The 24,548-nt window shown below is 41.9% G+C and overlaps 1 protein-coding gene across 1 annotated transcript in view; it reads left to right on the top strand.

Moving 5' to 3' along the window:
- The window catches only part of cdh13 (cadherin 13, H-cadherin (heart)), a 290,291-nt gene that overhangs the window by 251,629 nt on the left and 14,114 nt on the right, over nt 1-24,548 (top strand). Inside the window, exon 12 of the mRNA XM_031857204.1 lies at nt 16,264-16,406. Coding sequence (XP_031713064.1) covers nt 16,264-16,406 — 143 coding nt within the window. The remainder of the gene's footprint in view (nt 1-16,263; nt 16,407-24,548) is intronic.

Raw genomic sequence — 24,548 nt, 5'->3', positions numbered from 1 at the left:
TATATATATATATATATATATATATATATATATATATATAGATATGTCTATATATATATATAGACATAGATAATAGATAGATGTTACTTTGTTGTCCATAGATCCATAGATTAAGAGATCTTTGATCTTTAGTGCCTCGTAGCTTCATTGATATGACTGAATTCATATCACTGGGGGAGTTGATACCACTTCAATTAGAAAGGTAGAGACAGGTTTATAAATGTTCCTCTTTCCCTGACTTCATACATCAGACTATCGAGGAGCGAAAGCTTTTCTCCAAAACCAAATGTGAAGTAGAAAAACTGTTTTAAATGTTTTTTCTCGACTGCATCTTATCTGCTCGTCCTTCAGCGGCTATGGGTCTTGAGTAACCCATTTACCACATCCACTGCTCCTGAATAGCACTCCAACAAACAAACTTCCTGCTGACGCAAGAGTCAAGTTTCAATAGTTGCCATTGAACGACAGCATAAAAGATTGAATTCCTCTATGACTCACTCAGGTTAGGTTAGGTTAGGTTCGGAAGTTTCACTAGTTGTCGTCTGTTTATGTTGTTTTTTTCAGACACGCCGACTATTTTGATATTTGCATTTGTATTTTTAAACTATATTGATGACTTAAAAGCCTTCTCCAAAGAATTTGGTGACATTTCATCTATGTATAGCCACGGCGGGCTCTCAGTTTACGACACCTTCTTTGCATCTTTGACTGATCTTCCAAGTCGTATATTTGCATCTTTCTAACTCTGTCCTTGCTGCTCTGCTTCTCTCATCTTCAGCATACGTTTCTGTATTTATTTCATGGCCTCTGTGTTTGTAGTCACTTCATCCTCTGACACTTTGCCAGTAACAGTGACTTTGAAGTGTCATAGCTGTGACCTGCAGACAGGTTGAGGACATTGTGAAAAACAGACAGTTGGAGAGGTGGAAATAGGGAGAGAGCGTGCACAGAATGAAAAAAAATAGTAAAAAAAAATAGGAGATCTGTTTACCTTCTTCTCTCCTTCGCTGTCTGTCTCTGCATAACTCTGCAAATGTGGATGTGGGTTTGTGTCTCAGTGTGTCTGCCCTCTGAAATGCGTAGGTCAAATGCATTTGACATAGAACACAATCGGTGTGACTCGCTGGTCAGAGTGAGTAGCCCACAGTGCCCAACACACACACACACACACACACACACACACACACACATGCATGCTTGTATGTGTGTATTTGTAAGGACTATTTAATTCTTTAAGAAAAGTAATGCACATCATTAAATAGGCCTCCTCGTGTTTACTTTACATTTTACACAACAGCCTGGTCTGCGCACTTTTTGACAAGAAATAGCATGTGGACAAACAAAACGTAGCCATCTGCTAAATTTGAACAACTCAACATATAAAACATTTGCATTACACTGAGCAGCTTAGCCGTATTTGTACAGGACTGTTGTTACCTGGGGTCCATCTGTGATCTGTAATAATTCATCAGTGTTCCTAAACCTGTGCAAATCTGCCATGGGTGACATTTCTGGACAGCAGTTGGACCCGAAGCAGAATTAGGCCCGATTCAGACAGGATTAATGGGGAAAAAAGTTGACCGTGCTGCTTTAGCTTAATTGATATTTGCAGGTGACATTTTCAGCTAGTGCCAATTTGTGAAGCTCGAGCTGAGCTAGTTAAACTAAGTAAAACTAAATTTACAGAAACATGCACTACAATACAGGGGATCTGTTAAGATAGGATTTTTAATTAAAATGGTAGTTATAGTTACAGTTAGATTATATTGATCTTCTGTGATGTGACATTTTCGAAAGGAACACAATTTATGGAAGGGGCCTGGTTACAAGAGGGGTTTCAATTAAATCCTTAAAATGGGATTGGATTGCCCAAAGGATATGGCTTCATGCAACGTATCTATACAACAGTTCATATGATATCCTACGAAATTTGAAGTGTTACTCCTCATTTTTCGTGCGTTTTTCCTACGAAAGTCAGCAACACGTGTCAATTTCTGCAGGTTACATGCATACAGTCTTTTCAAAATAAACTCCTACTTTCACAGGAAACAACCTAGTTAGGTTAAGGCAACAAAAATACTTGGTTAGATTTAGGAAAAGATCGTCGGTTGAGTTAAAATAACTACGGAGGTGCCATTACTGAAGTGGGCAAGTGTGACAAATAAGTCACTTTCACATGGGGAACGAACAGCGGCCTCCTGGTGTTTCGTGGACCCGACCACAGCAGTCCCCGCCCTGTGTGGGTTTTTTGCAGCAGGGTATTGCTATCGATCCTAACTTCAGCAGAGCCACCATTAGCAGCTTTAGCTACACCGAGCTGGAGTACGAAGAAAGAGTGCAAAAGAAGTAATCCCAGACAATGTGAGCGTGATAGTTTCTTTCGTTTGTACATACTGGAACGCTAATTAGCTGATGCAAGACAGGTGTGTAGGCAGTGGTGATCACAGCAGCAATCAGGGGACCTGCAGCTGCAAGGAGCTCACTGAGGACATCTAGAGAGCAGGTGCAGGAACAAAGGTGTCCTTATTATACCTCGTCCATAATTGTGCTGCACATTACCTAATGCGGTATTAATCACTTCAGTTTCGGTCTTCATTCATGTTTTACACAGACTGACAGAATTACGATCAAGCTTTTAGACACCGTACTACCTCCATGCACATTAATGGAAATTTTGTTCGAAGGTCTAATCACTCAAATTGCAACAATTATTGATTCTCTTTGAAGTTTTAGGAATATGCTTCACTCTGCAGCGAGTATAAGAACAGGCTGTGCTGTGCAGCTTCTCATTAGCCTGCGTTTCAAGCCCACAGCCAAGAAGAACCGAGCAGGGTTAATCGGGGCTACCTCATTATCCAGGTTATTAGAAACCTTTCCTTTGCCTTTTTTTCCCTTCTTAATGTTGTTGAGAAAAAGGTTATTTGCCTGTGAGGGTGTAACATTTCACTAAATAAATTAATGAAATATGTTACACTTTGACCACAAACTCTTTGAAGTAGCCAAGACTTTGATGAGCCCCAAACGGTCTGATTTCATAATGTTGACGACATGAGGCAAAAGATTTTCTGGAGATGTAATTAAATCTAAATGATAAAAAAAAAAAAGTTTCACGCAACACGACAAGTCACATGAATAACATGATACATCTATATTAATATATGTTTTTTTAAATGTTAAATAACATTCATTAAAACAGTGTTTGGGGCAAAAAGATTCATGTTTTTAATAAATCTTATTTGGACCAGGGGTGAAAAAAATAATTAAAAACAAAAACAAATCAATGTTCCTTTCCTCCAACTAAAAACTGACCTTGGATTATCTATACTCCCTCTCTCGCGTGTAAACGGACACTTTACATGATTACGGCAAACAAGGGTCTTTATTAGTTCTGTTCAGTGTGTTTCGGCCAAACGTTTAGGCTGCGGGGGGATTTGTCTTTGTTCTAGCCGTATTGACTGTTTCAGGGTTTTAGTCAAGTAGAATTGTTTTATGAGAGCACTGGAGAAGAAAGTGACATCAGACAGAGAGAAGGAAAGACAGCCTTGATGGGAGACGGAGAGCGTTGGACTTGCTTTTAATAAAACTTTACTGAATTTGTGGTAAGCCTCTGAGTCTAGAAGTGTTTTGCTCGTCGCGTGGGCGCTTGACATTGAACAAATATGTAGCTCTTCAGGGTAGTTTTGTACCCTGAAATCTGTAAGAAAGTTTAGTCAGAAAGTTAACTCTAATATTGACTCAAATCCTATCTTAAAATGCACTCTTCATTTTTGCTCCGGTGCCAATTCAGTAGGCTGTGAAGAGGGGAGCAAATAATCTAAAGAGTCATTAAGAAAGTTTGGCTACTTCAGTTAGGTCTGATTTCCAGTGACAGGACTCTCCTCAGTTGTCAAATAACTATTTACACTGAAGTAATTGACGCTTGATGGGAAAAGGAGCCATCATGGCCATGGTTTGAACACACAGTGCAATGAATCATGGAGGACAGTCTGCAGAAGTGATACTAACGTTTCTTTATTTTTTGTTTTATTTTTTTTCTTGTCTAGTGTGTGTGGTTAGTGCTTTTTTCTTTTCAGTGATCACAGTAAATATTTTCTGCTGTTCCCCACTGAAACCAGACAACAGGTCGAAATGCACCAGACGTTTCCAAAGATTTTCCACCACATGGAGAAGCTGTAGGCAGATAAAGCAGAATGCTTTGAACAACAGACGGATACAAAGTCTAAGGGGGGGAAATGATCAATAGTATTGACAATAAAAACATGCCCAATGTGTTTCAGATGTATATGTTGTCACAATGAAAGGTCTTCAGACTTAGCCGTCTCTCGACTATGACTTCTCCATCTTCTCTGAAGTACATTTAACTTGTTTTCCTCTCCTGGCTTTTGAAAAATCGAGAGAATCTCAAACAATTGGGTCGTCCATAATTCAGCAGCTGTCTACTTCCACTTCTCACTCCGGCCTTTTTCAAGTTGAAAGGGATGGGACTTAAAGGAAGAAGGATGGGAAGCTGGAATGTCAGGCACGGAAACTGGCAGGTAGCTTTGAGGAGCCGAGGTAAAGGAGGAGAGAATGAGACAGATCAACGAGCGAACGGACAGACAGACTGTGCGGATGACAGAGTCTGTGTGAAGGAGGGAGGTGTCGAGTGCTACGAAGGCTGACCTGTGAGGGGTCAGACAGTGTGATCACCATAAGATGTGTCTGAAATTGTCCCCGTCTACGCAGGAGAACGAACAGAAGCACAAGAAGAGAGACAGAGAGGATGCAGGACGTGAGATAAAGATAACAGCAAGACATACCAAGAGAGCACACAGGGAAGGGCAGAATGTTGGGATGGAGCCAGCCGAGAGTGATTCATCCACTGACTGACACATATTTTTAATAACACAAGTAGATTGTCGTTAAAGAAGATTTGATTGACTGAGACTGCCCCACAAATGTGTCCGGCCAGATATGCTGGGCACGTTAAACATTCTGGATGCTGCAAAGCGCACAAAGTACAAGATACGGCGATGAATCAGGAGAGTAAAGTAAAGAGGAAATCAATAATACTTCTGCTGAACTTGTGCTAACTAATTCAAAAAGTTTGCCAAAAGTTCAAAGTGGCCACACTCACACAACAGCAGGGCACATCTGTTTGGCTGGAAGTTTGTTGTCTGTCTCCCTCCCCGTCTCTCCCTTTCTGTCAACGCATCACATTCAAAATGAACCCTGCAAATAGAACGCAAAACCCCAGAACCGGTCTCTGGATCATTCGTACAACAAATTGTTCATTTATCCTTGATTTGATAACTGCACGTGTGCATTGTTAATGACCGCTTGTATAGGTTTAATACAGAAATGTAAACCGGCAAACTAGCATATCGTAACAGTTTCATAAGCGTAATAATTGTACAAGCTACAATATCTATGGTATCGTGATCCCTGTTTAAATGAATCCAGCCAATGTTTGTTTTGCCCTTTGTATTTAGTTTGATAGAATGCACCGACACGTTCAAACAACTTCTCTCTCTGCCATGGCTCAGGTCTGTTAGGTCATTGTTTGCAGTGCAATAAGAGGCATTGATTCTGTCAAAGCAAAGCAGTTGTCAGAAATTGGAATGTATTCAGTATCCAGCAAAGAAAAATGTACGTATTCGACCCACGTGTACCCTCAACTAGTGGCTGGAAGGGAGTGAGTTTAATTGGTTTTCACTGTGTCTCATATATGCCGTGCTGGCTTGCTTTAAGGATGTCATAATAGAATCAAACTGGCATTTGCCAACAGGATAAAGTTGCTGCATCACTTTGCATACTTCTTCAAACCTCCAAACCTACCAAACTGCCACGTAAAATGGGATAGGACCGAGAAACTACTATTTGAGGCAGCATTGCATCATCTAAGAGCAGAAGACGGGCTGTCTCAGAGAAAGTTTCAAGGATATGGGTTGCCGGTTTTTCATTTTAACATCACTCTGCAGAGCGAAACAGGCTGAGTCTTACAGTTTCCTCCATCCCCCCCCCCCCCCCCCCTCTTTCATCTGTCCTTTGGGGATGTGAAGGGGCTGATTACAGGCTAATCAGATGTTTAGATTTGTTTCTCATTTCTAGCAGCTCAGTAAATACTTGTCAAACAGGCGGTACAGGAGGGAAGAGAGAGAGAGAGAGAGAGAGAGAGAGAGGGAGAGGGGGACAGAGAGGTGGGGCAGGGAGAGGCTTTAGTCATACAGTCAGAATGCCGGGAAATAATTAAAACAATCCCAAAATATGCCAAGAGGAACGGGGAGAGAGGGATGCTGTGCTGTGAAGCAGTAGCAAATTGCTTTTCTTCCTCTTAATTATAAGGTTATGCTTTTCTACTGATGCAAAGAGGTGCTATTATGCACCTTATTATGATAATAACTTTTTTGTCCTGTGTTGTGTTACTCAAGCTTGCTAATTTATGAAAATGATGTTGCACCCAGTGAGGAGAGCACACTGGCGTCACTATGTGCATGTGCAGATACACTCCTGTGCCTTCTCTCTGCATTCGTGTTTCAAAGGAGTGTCCTTGCATACTCGTCTCCGTTCCTGCCAAATATTGACAATGCAAACCTTTCATTCTCATTCCAGCCAGCCTTCTCTCTGCGCTCGCCCCACTGTTGCTGTTAAGTCGACACAGTGGGTCTTTGTTCAGCACACTCAGTGGACTGTCTGCAGTTGCTGAGTGGTGTTGGCAGAGCGTCTCCTCTAGACACTACTTGGCTCGCAGCAAACAATAGCGGAAAGAGCGAAGAGAGCCTTTGAGGTTGTGTAAAAAGGTAAATCAAACGTATAGGTTGGGTCCCTATTTAGTCACGCTCTCGGGCCAAGCCTGATTCGAGCTCGGACAGGACACTGGATCAGTAACTGTAATGAGGAGACAGACAAAGCAGAGAGACTGTCCTCTCTCGCACTGCCACCCATGGAGACATGCAAAGAGGACATCAGAGTACAAAGAATATAATTAAAGATTAAAGAAAGCCGCTTCTGTCACTCATTCAGACGGGATCAATTCTCTCTGTAACCACCTCTCCACTGAGTGTCTTTTAATTCACACATCCAATGCCTGATCTGTCTGTTGCTTTTTGCATAACACATCTATGATTAAGGCTGTTGGCAAGTGGTGTGGTTTAATGTGTTCCTATAAGCTCATCCCTGCCTACTGATATGTTCAGGTCAGGATTTGACAGGGGATGACTTGAAGTTGAATGGAGGGTAAGGATGAAGAATGACAGGAAAGAGTTTTTACCACATCTCGTGAAGAAGTGCTGTGACAGTCTTCCATGATTGCCAATTAAACCCCCTCAGCCTTTTCATAACAATGCATATGCACATCCAGCACTGTAGATATCTTAATTAGAACTCCATCACGCACTTCACACCATCTTTTACACCTTTTTGTCCAAGTTCACATACTTTCCCCGCTGACACGTACACGAAGACAAACCCCGACTAAACCTCTGTGACAGATGATTGATGCGACAGGCGGCAGCGTTTGCTTTCCCCTTTCTCAGCGCTGTCACATTTATTTCCCCTGTATAGACCTGCTGCACTGTGCTGATACAGAGCAGAAATATGAACAGGTGTGACATGGGTAATTTGTCCACATGGCCTGGAGCAGTGGTTGGCCAAAAGTGGGCAGCTCAGCTCAGTTCAGCTCAAGTTGAAAACCAGCCCAGAGCGGCTGACCGAGGAATTTGTAGGTGACCCCAAATGAGTCTCTTATTTTTCAAGCACAAAGGCTTCAAAGCCAAATTCTCTCTTTCTTTTTCTTCCTCTGTAATCCCAAAAAATAATGTGCGAGACAGACATTTTTAATATGCCTCAAAGTTTATCACAGCTCAAAAGGAACACAAATGGTTTTGACCTCTGACTTATATTACAGTTAATGCCCCACTTAAGCTCAATGTCGTGTTCAAAGTGAAAAGCAGACATTGTTTCTGTTCCTTTCATGTAAGTGTGAGTGCAAGGCCAATAGCTGGCACCTGATTCCTGCAATGAATTAGGTGCCTAAGATCTGCAGGGGAAATAAACAGGAGAAAGGTAAAAAGAAGTATTGTTTATGTTCATCTTTTCTATCACCATTTTATCAATTCTAACAGGCAGCAATGGTCTGGCTATTTACATCTCAATATGATGTTTGGAGATTTTCCTCATTAGCTTATAAACATTAGCATTCATTTGGAGTCGTGTTTCTGGCAGAGTGGTGAGCGTTAGTCCCATATTCACTCTTCTTTAAGCTCGGGTTTTTGGTCTCCACCAACTGCGCCTCTGCCAAAGAGTTGGTCTGAGTGCGCTAAATGCAAGTGCACACAATCCATTTAAAACATGACGACTTTTGCTTCTGTAATCCCTTTTCTTCTTTTTTCTTTAGTTTTTAGATATTTATTTCCTCTGTTCATTGTGCCTCCCTATCACATCCTATAGGACCTCTGAGCAGGTTTAAATACAGGACAGTTCAGGTCAATACACTTAAGAGGTCAAGTTGCGTCCAAAATAGATTTAGGGATAATTGTGGGTCGGCCAGTTCTGGCCTTGAGATATGTGGGTGTGGGGTGGGTACAGGTTTGCAAAACTGGACCCGCACAGCACTCTGACTGGCTCCTCAGATGACACCACCAGAGATGAAATAGAGCCGAGACGAGCGGGGGAGGAGTCTGCGATAGAAAGCAGGGAGAATTCATTGACATTGCACATTTATTCACAGTTCCAGTCTCGTGTGTCCCTGTCTTATCTCCATTCTTGATCCCTTTTCTTAGCTCGCTCTCTCTGCCCTGCACACGTTCCCTCTCTCTACCCTCCTGCTCTCGCTTTACTGGCTGTGGATTTGGATGAAGTGTTCAGTTGTTACGGCCAAATACAAGACGGCACAAACCCGAGCACTTTTCTACTCCGCGTTTCTCGATTGTTGTCATATGTATTGCTCACACACACACACTCAGTAGCTCTCAGATAGAAACACACTGTGAGCATTCTTCCTCTCTGTAAGTTAGACTCCAATGACTGGAAGATCTTGCTGACAGCAGAGAGAAGATATAAAGTGATAGAGAGACATTTATAGATAGTACGATAATGCCAGCAGAAAGTGAGGACAGAAGAAGAGAGAAAGTCAGAGAAATGTGGGGGAAGTGAGAAGTGAGAAGTGAGAGAAATGCATAATAGGTTTTCCTGTAATATGCTGCCATTGCCATCAAGTGTATGAGGATACACTTGTGTAAGTTGCTGTGCACTGCAGAAAAACTGAAAATGGGGAACACTGACACTTAGAATAGCAAGACTAAGCTCTTATGTGGTGCTGTTGGTGTGTGTGTTTCTGTAAAGAGGGTAAAATGTATTTTATAATCGTTTCATAGGAGGACAAAATGGTCAGCTTCTCAAGTGACCAAACATAGCAGAGGAATATGACCTTCTTCTCTCTTTATACACACGTACTTACAGCCATATACACATCCAATTTGGGTGCATTTCCCTTTGCCTCAGACAGTTAAAATCATTATGCTTTGAAGCTTCGTAGAAACACACCTGTTAATCACATGTTGCGTTGGTGTTGTTTGACACAGATCTTTGTCTCATTTTGCATCACTATCTCTTCCTTACTGCTGGTCTAGTCTAGCTTCCAACCTTTCCTGTGACCCCACCTGTATTCACTGAGTACCTTTGAACAACTTGCAATGATTTCAATATGAAGTGAAGCCTGCAACACCCTGATATAGATGTGTCGGTAATGAACTTCATCACTGAAAGAAGAGATGCATTTGATTATTGTAACAAGCCCAAGAGCTAAGTATAATGTATTATACAAGGATCAAAAGTTTAAAAAAAAAATCCAGCACTGGTATATTTTCTGCATATAATTTTACTTTAAGTAAATCTTCCTTTGACCCCCAAAAATCATCTCACAAGGGAGGCCCAGACCCCGAGCTGAAAAACCAATTTACCTTATAAAGTAAGTATATGCATGACCTGACCAGCTGTCCTAGATTGTTATGGCTGTTTTGTGAAACTTAATGATGCTCGTTCGGAGAGGGGAGGTGAGGGCATGAATACCCATCAAACCCTGCAAACCCACACGGGCTCAGCAGAAAAACCGGCTCAGCTTAAAGAGACAGATGGACGAAGTCAGCGGATGCTTTGGGAGTTACACGTGAACTCTAACCTGATCTGTAGCTCTGAGTAGTCTGACTCGGGAGCTGTGTCAAAATGACCAGTATAAATCCCAAAGGGACTCCTATAACGGTAAATGTTTTCTGATCTATCACCTCTATGCGTATGGTCTTATTAAATCTGCACAGATCATCTACAGAAAACTTCTCTGAAGTTCCCTTACAGCCCTACAGAACATGTTGGCTTCTTTCAAGTCATTGTTTCCATTCCGTAGCTTACAACTTTAAAGCTTTGGTTCAGTCTCATCACTCTAATTCATTTCGTCACTAGCAGCACCACGTGGCTGTTGCATATCGTCTGTACGCTGCCCGCCCAGCACAAAATGCCAGCCCATTGTGTCGACCATTGTTTTGTTTTATTATCTGGCTCTTGTGAGTTCCCCAACTTTTTGAAAGTGCAATACTATATCACCTTTCAAGAGAGATTTGCTTCAGGAAGAAACAATGTAAAACAGCAGTGTTGAATGTTCGTAGGGGACGAATGCAGACTTCTGGCCCATTATGTCATCAATACTGTCATTTTCCTGTGTGAGGACAGTGTCACTGTTCATCAATTGGATGTCCTATGTGGTGTGTTATTTATACAAGAAGTGTATGTGATATAAACTCCTGTTGAGCTCACATTTGCTCAAACATTTTGGTCAATTTAATATTGCAGATAATGATACAAGAACGAGCGTATTGTCATCGTCCCAAACAGCAGGTGGAACAAACAACACACTGTATGACAGGAATCAAATTGAAAAGCACTTTAGTGGTCGTATTTTTGTATCAGAAAAGTGCGATGTCCAATTCAGAAAGTACATTTTTCAAACCCATTTGAGACCCTTCATCGATATTAAGTAATACCGTTGATCCAACAAACTTAAATAAGTTAACAAATTAAAAAGAGGAATGAATCAAGCAGCCACACAATTACTTTGAGCTGCCAGCAACATTTCTTACCTCAGAGAAAACAGAGAGCAATAATCTGCATTTATGCAAGGAGCTTTCCTTTACGGCGCTCACTGCTCAGCTTTTATATTCTCTCTAAATTAGCTCTTACCATAAATTGTCTCTCTCTTATTCAGATTATCCCTACCGCACCTGCTATTGACACAAAAACACACGCAGATGGGCACAGTGTATGCGAGCATTTTGCTCCTGACGTAACTGGATGATGAGTGGGCGGCGAGCCTCTTTCTCTCTCTCTCGCTCCCAAAACCCCTTGAAGTTGTCTGAGGAAAACTGAGGAACAAGGCTCAGATCAGAGTTAGAAAGAGCTTATCTGTGTCAACGCATCCACGAGAGCGACAGTGAAACTCTGCTCTCATATAAGAACTGTTTGCTGTATAAATGACTTACACACTTAATACGCATTGGTAAAGACATTCCTTTTAGTTTTTATCACACATCATTCTGTGCCATCACTTTTTTTTGCATGTTGCATGTTGTTGTTTAGCAAGTGCCTGCAATTTTCTTAAATCCCAGTATTTTTAACTTGAAAGTGGATCATTTCAATTTGACTCATAATTTAAACCAAGCCTTTTGTTTTTAAGAAACACTGAAAGGATTGCTTCTCAGAGGCGTACGTAAAATAATTAAAAAGACCCTCATAGACACTTATATTTTGTCTTTGGCTCTGGATCACCTCTAATGAGACACCTGACAGTAAGACAGATGCACTAGACTCATGCCAGCCTCGTGCAGGCTCCTCTGTGTCCTCTTACAGCTAAGGGCAATCTCTTACCAAAACCTGCACTCTTATACATACACATGCACACACACAAACACACACACACACACACACACACGCACAACCCCTGACCTCTGATACCAGCCACAGCAGCTCAGAGTAGTCCCTCAGGGTGTAGCTTTGCAGACCAGTGGAAGACCAACATTGAGGGCTCAGCGTATGCCTCACCACATGGCTCTTTCTCCCACTCAAGCAAAAAAAATCTGGACAAATCATTTTTCTGCCTTGAGAATTATTTCACAGTGCAAGCAAACCATACAAGAGAGTTTTGCTTCCTGTTGTGTGTTTTACTTTTTTGCCCGCTTTTGTGTGTGCGCGTTTGATGCGGATGTGTGTCTTTGCAGCTAAATGAGGACATGTGTGACCATTGTGTTTGGGCACTGTCTCATTTGTTGACTGATTTGTTTGGGCCCTCTCTGGTTTTGGAGATAACCACGTATAACCAGATGAATATTCCTAATGGCTTTTTAATGTCTTTCTAATTTGCCCTTTAAAGGGCTCTAATGGACTGTCCCCATGTTTGCACATAGAGGAGGAACAGTGGATCTGACTCATTTAGTGGTTACCCTTGAGCCTGCACTAAAGCAGACTGAAGCATTACACTTCTTTGGAACTTCTACTTTAGGAAGTGACACAATAGCCTGATATTTTACTCAACAGCCATCATAGCTCCATTGTATTTGGCTGCCAGCCCTACGTGTCTGAAAGAGATTCCCAGGGTTTGTGCTTTAGAGGTCATGTAAAACGAAAATGCACATTTAAGAGAAGATTTCAAGGATGAGCTGGTTGGGCTGCTCTGCTGGTTTACAGACTTCAAATCCTGGTTAACAAAGGGTTTTTTGGCTTCTCTCTGTAGCGGAGGGATAAAATGTCAAAATGTATGTTTGGTGTTTAATGGTGTTGCTGTAACACTAAATGTTTTTTGAGGCCTTGATACTGGCCTCGCAAATTGACATTTGAAAATGATAGACATCTTTGCTTTTAAGAAAACAATTTGAGTAGCTCATGCATTTGGTTTTTCACCAAACTTTGACTTTTTTTTCACTCTTGTTGAAAGTTAGATGAGAAGATCAGATTTATTTCTGTACACTGATTTGACAGCTGTTTAGCTTAGCTTAGCACAAAGACGGGCTGCATTCTGAATCGCATAAGTATGATGTAAAAATTAGTATGCAGTGTGTTTCATCTGCATGGTATGTGGATTTAGTGCATATGACAAAATATCCAAATGTATATTAGATTTGCTAGAACTTATAATACTGCAGATGGATTTTACTCGACATACTAGACTTCCCCAAAGTGCATTGTGTCTATTCAGAATTTGCAATGTTGAAGATTTTGAGCCAAGCTAAAACCTAATAAATATGTTCCACTATTAAGTTTTCATATTTTTGCTGGCAAGAAAGTAACCATTTAGATTATCCAAATAATGCCTCTTTGGAAATTTGCAGTGACTTTTATGGAGATGTGAGGGAGCTGTTAGCTGGGTGAGACCGGCGTCAAGTCATGTACCGCATCACATGGCAGTCTTGCTTGAGTATACTTAAGTCTGCTAGTAAAGGCACCAACTGGAGGATGCTTGTCCTTAGATCAAGTGGGACGATCCGGCCTGCAGCAACATTCTGTCCACCTAGCAGATCTGCTGCCATACATGGGCTTTCTGGTCTTGTTCATGATGTGTGTCTGTCCGTCACATAAAACTGAGGCTAGCCAGACACGGCCAGAACAAGCTTCTCCTCTATTTCCGTCACCAGCGCTTTTCTGGAAAGTTCAGAGATTTTCTACTTGAACCACTCGGAGCGTGCGGAGCACTCAGAAGAAAGACGCTGGGTGCAGAAAAAAACACTATACGGAAACAGACCCACCATTGTTTATTTAGTAGGCAGTGAAGTACATACTGATTGAGTATGTAGGAGGCAGTATGTTGATGTGCGATTTCGAACACAGCCTAAAAAAAGCAGTCTTTGCGTCAAAGTGATGGTGGTTTCCTACAACATTTTATTTTATTTCGTCAACTTTTCTTTCTTTCTTTACCAGGATATGTGCTGAGCAACACAATAAAATCCCTAAGATAATATAATAAACAATATTGGTCATGCCCTAGTACACTGAAACTTACAGATAATGTAAATATACATCACATATTTGGTAGATCCTACGTACTTGACATCAAATACCCTCAAGGCTTTGTTGTACTCTTGTGCATGTACGTGTGCGTGTGTGTGTCTCGGTGTTGCAATGTGGAAACGGTGATGTAACACAGCCTGTGTGTCTGCCAGTTAAGCCAGTGATGGGAGGAGAGAGACATATGGAGGTTAATAACCTGTGAGCCAGGCTCTGTTTTATTGGAGTAGTTGGCCATATGAATCAGGAGGCAGATCCATGTCTGTTGGTGTGTGTGTGTGTGTGTGTGTGTCGGAAAGAGAGCATGTACAATGAAATATGTGTCATTATTAATAGCACATTTAACCTCACAGGAGGCGAGCTGCCTCTTTTGTTACACTAGAACATATGTGTTGGTTAACAGTCGTTATCACTGGCAGGGAAAGTGTGTGAGAGTAAGAGCGAGAGGGGAAAGGTGTGAGCAGAGGTTGATTGCAAAGCCATTTCCCAAGGCTTTGTCACGCTCTGTTAGCTGAGGAGCTCCATTTCAAAGACAATTTGTCCACTGCTGAGCACTTTGGCAAAGCGTGGCCTTGTGGTGAAGAAAGTCTGTAGTCTTGGGTGTCTGTGTGTGTTTGTTTGGGAAACTTTTAGCTCCCTGTGTGTGCCTTTTGTGCATGTATGAGTGATGTTTCACGGAAGAAGACCTCGTCTGAAGGTGTACGTATCTGCTTAAAGTATATACGCGTGTGCACATTTCTGAATGTGTTTCAAAAATAAGTGCAAATGAGCTTCTAAATCAATCACTTGTGACATTAACACCGATGCAAGCCCCTTCCAATCACCATCTACCAGCCATCAGTGGCTGGCTGAGTGGTCACATTAGCAGGGTCGCGGTTCGCTCTTTGGCTGTTTTTCAAGGAGATGCCGACTTGGCTGTTCGCCCACGAGATTTTTGGAGAGGTCGTTCATCATCTTCAAATCTGAGCCCTGCAGGAGCTGCTGCTGCTGCTGCTGCTGCAGTCACTTACACATGCATGTGTACAGGAGTAGAGCCTATATGCACAGAAAGTAATTGTGAACTGACAATTTTCTTGTTTGACTAGGACCTTCTTTTTTTACAGATTATTATTATATCCGACCACACAGCACCCTTCTTCCTTTCGCCAAACAAATCTAAAATATAATCTTAATTGTTACGTTTGGTTTTCAGGCCAATAACATTATGAGCTTCTTTGGCATACTGTCACCTGCAGCACCATGTATAAGAAGATCACAACCAATACTAAATTATTCATCTCAACAAATCCTTATTCCTCCAAAACAGTGGACACACACACACACACACACACACATTACATTGACTGACATTAATTTCCTGGAGACTAACTCTGAACCCAATCATAACCGCTACTTGCCTAATCCTAACCCTTACAATCACCTTAAACCAAGTCTTTACCCTAAACTGTAACATCATGGGCACATGCATCTTTTCCTCAATAGGAAGGCAAGTCCCCACAATGTAGTAAACAGAAGTATGTCCCCACAACATCAGTAAAACATGACCACACACAAACACACACATACATACATACTTGTACAGGTGCATTGTCAAATATTTTACACTACTTATGTAAATGACTGTACATGACTGTACATGAAAAGTTCAAGGTAACTCGAAAAGTTGCTCTTCTTTGTGAGAGCATCTGAAAAAAATTTTAAAATAAATCTTGGCGATGTTTTTTAGACTGTGTAAAAAATAACAGTTAGCCTTGTTGTCACATTCTTTTTTTCATGTATTTGTTAGCAACTCTTGTTGCTCGAGGGTCCGACATATTTGGGTCAAACATAACAAAACAAAATGATAACTTAGGATTCATACATATTTTATGTATCTTTTTCCTCAGCATTAGCATTTATCGTCTTATGCAACCAGATTTCCCATGCTAGATGTCCTGAAAATGTAAAATCGTGTTGTATTACTTACTCTTACTCTACTCTAAATGGGAATGTTTTGAAGCTGGAGTTGGTAATCCAGTTATACAGATATACACTCTACAGAACAGATGTGGGGAGCACAAATGTCTGTCTTTGTCTGTTCTTGTGTCTGTCTGTCTGTGAGCCACATGGAACCTAGAAATACAGGACCAAAATAAATGCTATGTAGCGTTAAAACACTTTGAGTGGTTGTAGGACTAGAAAGGCACTATACAAATACGAGTCCATTTTCAACTTGTGACTTTTTTATTTACTTTCTTCCAGGTATGCTGTTCTGCGAGACCCAGCAGGCTGGCTGAGTGTGAGCCCAGTCACAGGAACTGTCAACACCTCGGCCTCGCTGGACCGTGAGTCTCCTTTGGTCCGTGACAACAAATACACAGCTGTCTTCATCGCCACAGATAACGGTGAGTTGCAGATACCCCACTGTATAAAGATGATGGAGGTTAATTAGACAAAGTGATTAAATCATCTGTAAAACCTTCAGAAAAATAAATATCCATTTGGCCACAAATGTAATGTCTCCAATATAATGCAACAGTAATTATTAGCTCGTCAATAAAAGGCTTTGAAATTACTGTCCTAAATTGGTTCCTTCCCAGGAAACAACCGTGCACAAAAAGTGACAAAGGTTTATTTTGAACAATGTCAAAGTCCTTCCTACACTTTTTAACTAAAGGTGTAAAACCACCACAGCAACACAGATGTCAACAAAATAAGCCAGGTTCACCTCAGCTACCGCTCAAATAAACTATTGAAGGAGTTCAATGAGTGTTCAGGGTATAATTATGATAAAGATTTGAATTCATGCAGTGGTAGCTATAGCTAACACGTCTTCCCACTATATATCTATTCTCACTTGCATTACACAAATAATTCCTCCTGTGTGATGAGTGTCAGGGCATAAATATATAAATATATAGAAACAAAGCCTGCCTCTGCATTGAGTACAGTTCACTCTTGGTAAGGACTCAACCTGTTGGCTAGTTTCACCTGGCCACAGTGAAACTGTCATTATCCCGCAGTGACAATGTGATGGCCTTAAGTGGCACTGCTTCTAATGGAACATATGGTCGCTGGTTGCCAGTGTCAGTGGAGCTGCTGCTCTGAGACTTTCAATGGCACAGATGAAAGTGTTCAGAGCCCCTGCTCCTCTCTACTTTTCCTCTGGGCTTCTCTCTTCCTGCGTCTCGCTGTCTCTTTGTCCCTCTCTTTCAATATCTCTCTCCCTCTCCCTATCAATCTATCTGGTCTGCCGTGCTCAGGGAGATTCTGACAGATCCATTAAAGGAACTGAGAGATTCTATTAGTAGGCAGCAGAATAGCACTGTTGTGCTGTGGAATTCGGCAGCCTTAGAAAGATGAGTGTTGAAAGAGGAGTAATGATGGGGCAGGCGGAGGAGGTGGAAGGGTCAAAAGAACAAGAGAAAGGAAGGGACATGAGAGGTGATAACAGGGAAAATATATGAAGCCAGGGGGAGAAGGAAGAGGTGGAGAAGAAGAGAAATGATGAAGATCGTGAGCAGGCAGGGCAGGGAGTAAGATTAGTGTTGGAGCCAGAAGAGGATACGGGGGTAAGAAGATGGTTTACAGCTTTATTAAGTTCTTGAGATACTGACTGCGACAGTGTTATGTATCTGCTTTCAAGAAATTGTTTACCCTTTTTGGAAATACACTTATTTGTTTTTGTTGCCGAGTGTTAGATGAGAAGATTGATACCACTCTCGAGTCTGTGTGGTAAATATGAAGCTACCACTAGCAGCTGGTTAGCTTAGCTTAACAAAAAGGTAACAAAAATCCACCTTCTTTTTTCTAGCACCTCTAAATGTTACTAACTAATTCATTAACCTATAAACAAATCATATATTGTATTTTAAAATAACATTGTGGTCTAGTATGTGCTAAACTAAGCTAAACAGTTGCTGATTGTAGCTCTATATTTAGCGGACAGAGTTGAAAGTGATATCAATCATCTCATTTAACTCAGCAAGAGAGGTTTGGCTTCTTTTGTTCAATAAAAAATAGGTTTTGTAGAACAAATATGTTTACGTTCCTCAAAGTGAGTTCTGCTCAGGCCAATAGCAGATGGGTTCCGAGATCGAATCCAAATTGTTGGACACGTTAGAAGTTTGACCAGATGATGGCACTACACTATAAGGCCCAGGATCACTGAAGTTATTACAATGCACCTTGAGGTGATACATAAATCTTTGTCCCTAATTTCATGGCAATACATTCAATAGTCGAGACATTTGACTAAACCCAAAAATGTCAACTGGTAGTGCTAGAATAAAAGTCAGCGCATCTTGATCTGTACAGCAATCCATCCAATGATAGATTGTAGAGATATTTCAGACATGAGGTGGACCGACATTGCCAACCCTTCAGCCAAACCATAAAACTCAAACCGCACTCAATCCTATGTATGCCCAACATTTAAAAACGTGATAGATTAGAGGCACTTGGTCCATTCTGCTCCTAGGCCAATACTCTACACAGATATAAGTAACGAGAACCATAAATATCACTGCACCCAGACCTTTAACAGCCCACTGAATTGATGCTTGCATGCATGCAGTGTGTGTGCACGGGGTTAAAATGTGAGCAGAATGCTGATATACACTCGACCCCTACCTCGACTCTCTCGCTTCTCTGTCATTGACAGGACAAATTTGCTCCTTCCCCACAGCGATCTGCACAATGATTGTATGACGACCCACCTATGTAGACTACCAACAGGATATCGATTGACTCAGACATCTTCATCTTTATCTTTATGTGGAAACCTCAGATAAATACCCATCTAACCTGCACGTAAGAGGAGGAGGGTGAGAGTGAGCAATAGACCTGTGTCAAACAGAAAGGGAGGAGGTTAAAGGCGGGGCATATATGAGAAGCACTTGTACACAAAAAGATAATTGGGAAAACCATTCTGAAAAAGGAGAAAAATCGATGGAACGCAACAGGTACTAAAGTGTGACTCAAACAGCATTACATTATATTCATGTACCGTTTTTCTAGGTAAATTTCACAACACGTGATAATCTACTATCTATCGGCCATTGAATTACATATTCACATAATTAATACTTCTCAAACTGAAAATATGCTGCCAGCAACCTTGATTCTTGCGGTGTATAACTGAAAGTGTGAGAGTTTTCCTGAAGTAAATATTCTCCCCTTTGTCGTGGTCCGCCCCGGTTTAAGCCGATTTGACCTTGTGTGCTAGCTCTAAATGGGAAGTATACTCTTGGTAAATGTTTTGCGTGAGTATAGCAACAGATTGACTGTAGTTTCTGGTTAACAGCATGAGGGCAGGTCAGCTGGAGCAGGACTCCGGGCTGCAACATATGGTGAACCATGGAGCGCACACACTATTGGGAAGGCAGGGAGTCTGGTTCAAGGAAGAGATGCTAAGACGGTAGACAAAAATAGGACAAATGGAAGAGAAGGGAAGAGAAGAACACAGGATCTGGGGGGATTCAACAAGGTAGTGAGGTAATGATAATGTTAGGGTCAAGGTCAGAGGTCATCTCCGCTGGAGAATCCACAGCAGTGAGTCTCTAGTCTGGAGGGTACACTCTGTTCCCATAGCAATCAACTGCATTTGCAGGAGAGGCAGACAGGGCCATTTGTCACTCCATGGCGTGTGAAGTTGTAGGCTTCAATGGATGTGTGATTGTCACTGTGTGCGCACATACATGCATGCATGTGTGTGCATGCCTGAGTGTAAGCGTGTCTGTTTATTTGCATCCACCGGGGCTCACCTTCATCACTGCATCTGTATTTGTGCACATTGTGTCCCTCCTCCCATCACGAGTTTCTGTTTCTGAGTTTAAAAAAAGCCACAACCCAGTGCTGCCTGGGCAGCAGGAACCTGGCAGGCCGGCAGAGTGGCGCGGTATTGTTTGAGGAGATATTGTTCCAACCAGAGCAGAGGGCTTGACAGGCTGTTTATATAAACTCTCATCAGTAGCTGCTGGTTTTGCACGCCAACAAATTCTCTTCTGCTCTATGATTCCCCGCCGGGACACCAGCTGTTCCAGCATCTTACCCCCTTCTCCTTCCTTCACATTAGTTTTTTATATTCCGTGTCGGATCTGTGCGTTTGTGTGTAGGTGATTTGATGTTGTGTGTTCATCCTGTTTTTTTTCAAGTCTTTGTCCGGGTACACTCGTTGCCTCTCTAGCCTGCTCCTTGCGTATCCACTCACTGCTGTGTGTTGTGGTTCAAAGTTTTCTCCTGCTCCTCATTTAAATGTTAAACCGCCTCCTGGTGGGAACCATTTGTCATTGGGAGGCATGAATAATTTATCAAAGCCCCAATCGTGTGAAACGCGGCGGCACACACACACACACACATACTCACACACATGCAATCTTCAGTGAGTGCTGTCACCAAACCCCCTATTAAATACTCTTAAGTTATGCACAAAAGAGCTGAGCAGTGTTTGCTTTGAACACGTGGACGTACGGAGGAGTGACCTCCATTTAGAACTCAGGGTGTGTGTGTGTGTGTGTGCGTGTGTCAACAGTTAGCCAACCTCGACAGAGTCAAAGCGACATTTGTTAAGTACAGGAATATTAAGTATTACACACACATTCACGCACTAAGACCTAGCAGTGTGATAAGACTCACCATTCATCACAGTCAGATCACATCCCCTCTGGTTTAAATCAAAAGCAGGAGGCAAAAGGAGAGAGGAGACGCTGAATTCTAACGGGTCACAGAAAACAAATCGCTTTGCTGCTCAGATGGATGTAAAATTAAATAGGACTGTGTGTGCGTGTGTGTGTGTGTGCAGCATGTGTGTAGTATCTGTGCATCGCTCTGTGACAGGTCCACATAATAGGTTCATCATCTCTTCCCTCAAAAGAGAGAGAAAGACTGACAGTGGTAGTTGGCTGTCAGTAGCAGAGATGTGTGTGTGTGTGTGTGTGTGTGTGTGTGTGTGTGTGTGTGTGTGTGAGTGTGTGTGTGTGCGCACGTGCAGGCACACCATTCTGTGCATCTACATGTGTCCATCTTCGTGTACGGTGTCCACCACTGTGCCGCCTCATTGCCATACTAAGTGCTGGGAACCAGTGTGCCGCTCATTGCTTTAATGGGCTGAGTAATTTCCCTGTTTCAGGCCAGCACAGACACAATGGTTTCACATGCTAACTGTCTGTCATGTCAGAAGCACACAGTGAGGCAGCCTGGCAGGCTGAACGCAGATAGATAGACTCATGTTGTTTCCTTAGCCAGCTGTGATCGGGCTCCCCCAAACTGAATATTAAAGCACAATGAGCCAGTGTGTCAGCCCAGTGCGCTACAATCCGCTGGCCAAGAACAGAATAGAAAACAGAAGTCTTTAACATTTGTGAAGATGACTGTCAGTGTTTACAGATAGCTCAATCGTTTAGTTCTCCAGCTCTGGCTTTTGAATGTATAAAGAAACTCCCATAAACCCGGATTTAGCTATTGATAAATCAATGTTTCATTAATAGGGGATTTGGTACTGATCTGTTAGCAGAAAGAGACATAGTAAATGCTAGAAATCAGCCATGACAGGACTTCTCTAACTTTCCAAAGAATCCATTCTACAAGAGCCCAGAGAGCACAAGCTGAAGAGCAGATTCTGTCTAATAGAATATCAAATATAGTAAAGGAAGGCTCAGTGTCAAGGAGACAAAAAGAGAACTATGGAAGAAACTGACACAAGCTTCAGAGACTTGGGGAGAAAAGTGAAAGGTGAAAATTAAAAAGACTGGAGAAAGGAATGAAGTACATTTTTGGAAAATGAGAGAGGAAGAGCAAAGGTGCTGTCATTTGACCAAAACAGGCTTATATGAATTTTGGATGTGTTTACTTGCCTCTTCCTTGTACTTCACTTTCACTCCAAAGTATATATATATACATACTATATATGTAGATGTCTCGTGTCAATCCCTATATGGAGAAAGAGACGCAGAGGCAAGCAGGTTAACTACCTCACTGAAATGTGTTCTTGCCCAGCCAATCAATTATGACCCTGTGGAGCAGTAGACAGAGGTGACGCCAGCGTGAGGGTGTGGAATCAAGGCATCTTGACCCAGGATAATGGCAGTGTAATGGGATATGCTCAAGAATGTGCAGCAGATCACAGCTAGACACTGTCTTGCCTTCTGTTGCCTCCCCTGTCTTGCCGCATTGCTTCATTAACCCCAAATACACACTGTGTCTTTCTCACTTTAGCACTTTAGTAGCACCAACTCAACCTCTGTCTCCCTCTTCCTGTCCCTCCATGACCGCCTTTGTCTTTCATGTCTCGACTTGAACCTCTTGGGGAAGTCGCCACCTTGTAAACAGGATCACTTCTGTGATTAAAGAATACCGTTGTTCAGCTTCGCCAGGGAAGAGACGTCTCTCTCTGTTGTGGCCGTTATCAGGCCCTGCCTCTCTCGTGTCCTTGGAATACTGATTCATCCACAGATCAGAAGTGATCGCTGGACCTGGCACGCTAAAGCAAACACGCCTCTGCCAAACTCAGCAAGAGAGCCTCTGTTTGAGTGCAGTGATACCAGGATACTTGTTTTGTAGAATACTGAAACTCTTGGTCATGTGGAAAGTAAGTATACTCAAACTACAATTTTAAAAGTCCCCCCCCCCCCCACGTTGGCTTCCTCTGTGGAGATATGAACAGATTTGGGTGTAGTTTTAATGACAGGGATCCAAACCACATGAGATGAGTGGGTAGAGATAGAGAGGGGTAGATAATGAAAGATGAAGTCAGAGGATGGAATCACAGATTTTTTTTCAGTTTCTCGATTTCATTAGACCAACATAGGAGATCTGTCAGAGGCTTGGTTCCTGGTGAGGAGTTAAAGGCACCATATGTGTATGTCAGAATATGATGACAGTGTGACATGCAGGGCTTTATGGTGTTTTAATTACCCAGCCTCACAGCTTCTTTGTCACTATATAGGCCACCTCAATTAACACCTTTCACGTAGAATCGGCACAGAATTTCTCTGGCCTGGTTGTGCTGTCATATCAGCTTCGATATACTTTGCACCTTGAAAGCAATTTCTGCACAAAGTCTACAAAGAACGGCAATGTTCTTTACACCTTTGACTGAGACAAACTCAAAATAATACCTTCATCTTCCCCGGGGCATATTCACATATGCACAAATGCAGGCAGGTGACCAGATGGGCCATATTTGCCTGAAAGTTCACCAAAGTTCAACTCAATGCGACGCGAAGATGCTTACTGACCTGCTTACTGTTTGGGAAATTTCATTTTGTAGACAGATAATTCAGAAACTTTAGAGTGGAATAAAAATGGCCAAGCACAGGTGTCTTTTATAACTCTGGCTGATTAAACCTCTGCTCACGTTGAAGCTTGGTGGAGCTCGGCTGGGATTTGCATGATGTCACCAAAGTCAATAACCGCCAAGGCTCACGCTCATGGGCTAAAACTGCCAATAGACACAAGTCGACGGAAATATCACAGCTATTGGATGGAATGCCATTAACGTTTACCACATGCGTTGTTCCCACATGATGAATCATACAGAACTAGGTAATCCCTGACTTAGTGCCACCATGAGGTTGACTGATGTGGTTTTGAAATTTTTTGAGCTATTGAAATTTGGTAAATTTTATGATCCCCTGACTTTTCCTCACAAGCAATCATCAGATCTATGACCTATATATCTGTCCAATGCTTTGGTCGATGACCAAATACCTGAAAAAATAGTAACATTTCCATCAGCCTCAGCTGTTCTTTGTGTTAAGTGCTGATTATGAAACATTAGCATGCTGACAATTAACTAAGATGGTGTACACCGTTCACAATATACCTGCTTTACATCAACATATTAGCATTGTCACTGTGAGTATTTTATCAGGCTGACATTCACATTTAGCTCAAAGCACCACTGTGCATAAGTGCAGCCTAATGGTGCGTTCACACCAAATGCAAATTGGTGTTACTCACAGGGTTTACTCGCGGGATCATTTGTTGTTATTCACCTCCTTCCCTTCATTCGCACTCGACGTGCCGGAGAGGAGGAGTGGCTTATCTCCACGGAAGCCATATTCAACTAAGACATTTATTTCCACCATCAACCATGGAAAAAATAACCACTATTTCTGCTTAGTACTTGTTTCTGAAAGTCACAGATATCCCGGGGAAATAAACGCCTTCTTGTCTGGGTTCATAACATCATCCGGAGGCGATCGGTGAATTTCATCAAGGTGTATTCACTGTGTCTAGCAAGCCACGTTGGCTGGTTTACTACAGCTGTATGAACCCAAAATAAACTGATTTGGCTGCGATTTAATTGCAATAAATGGACAGAAAGGATGCCGAAATAACTATCATAACTATCATAAATCATAACTACTATCATAAATCATAATGCCGATTTGTAAAAAGTCTGAATTCATGTTTTGTTAGTTTTCTCCACAAGACGACAAGCAAATAACTTTTAAAATACTTGTTTTTTTCTCAATGGAGCTCGGATCGATCAGTGCTAGGCTATGCTAACATTGTATCAGCTCCATCAACACTCAAATTAACAT

Source organism: Anarrhichthys ocellatus, unplaced genomic scaffold, assembly GCF_004355925.1.
Source record: "Anarrhichthys ocellatus isolate YVR2014 unplaced genomic scaffold, GSC_Weel_1.0 scaffold2, whole genome shotgun sequence".
In the NCBI taxonomy this organism is placed as follows: domain Eukaryota; kingdom Metazoa; phylum Chordata; class Actinopteri; order Perciformes; family Anarhichadidae; genus Anarrhichthys; species Anarrhichthys ocellatus.
Note: the sequence above shows the minus strand (reverse complement) of the source record. Positions and strands in the feature narration are given on the sequence as shown.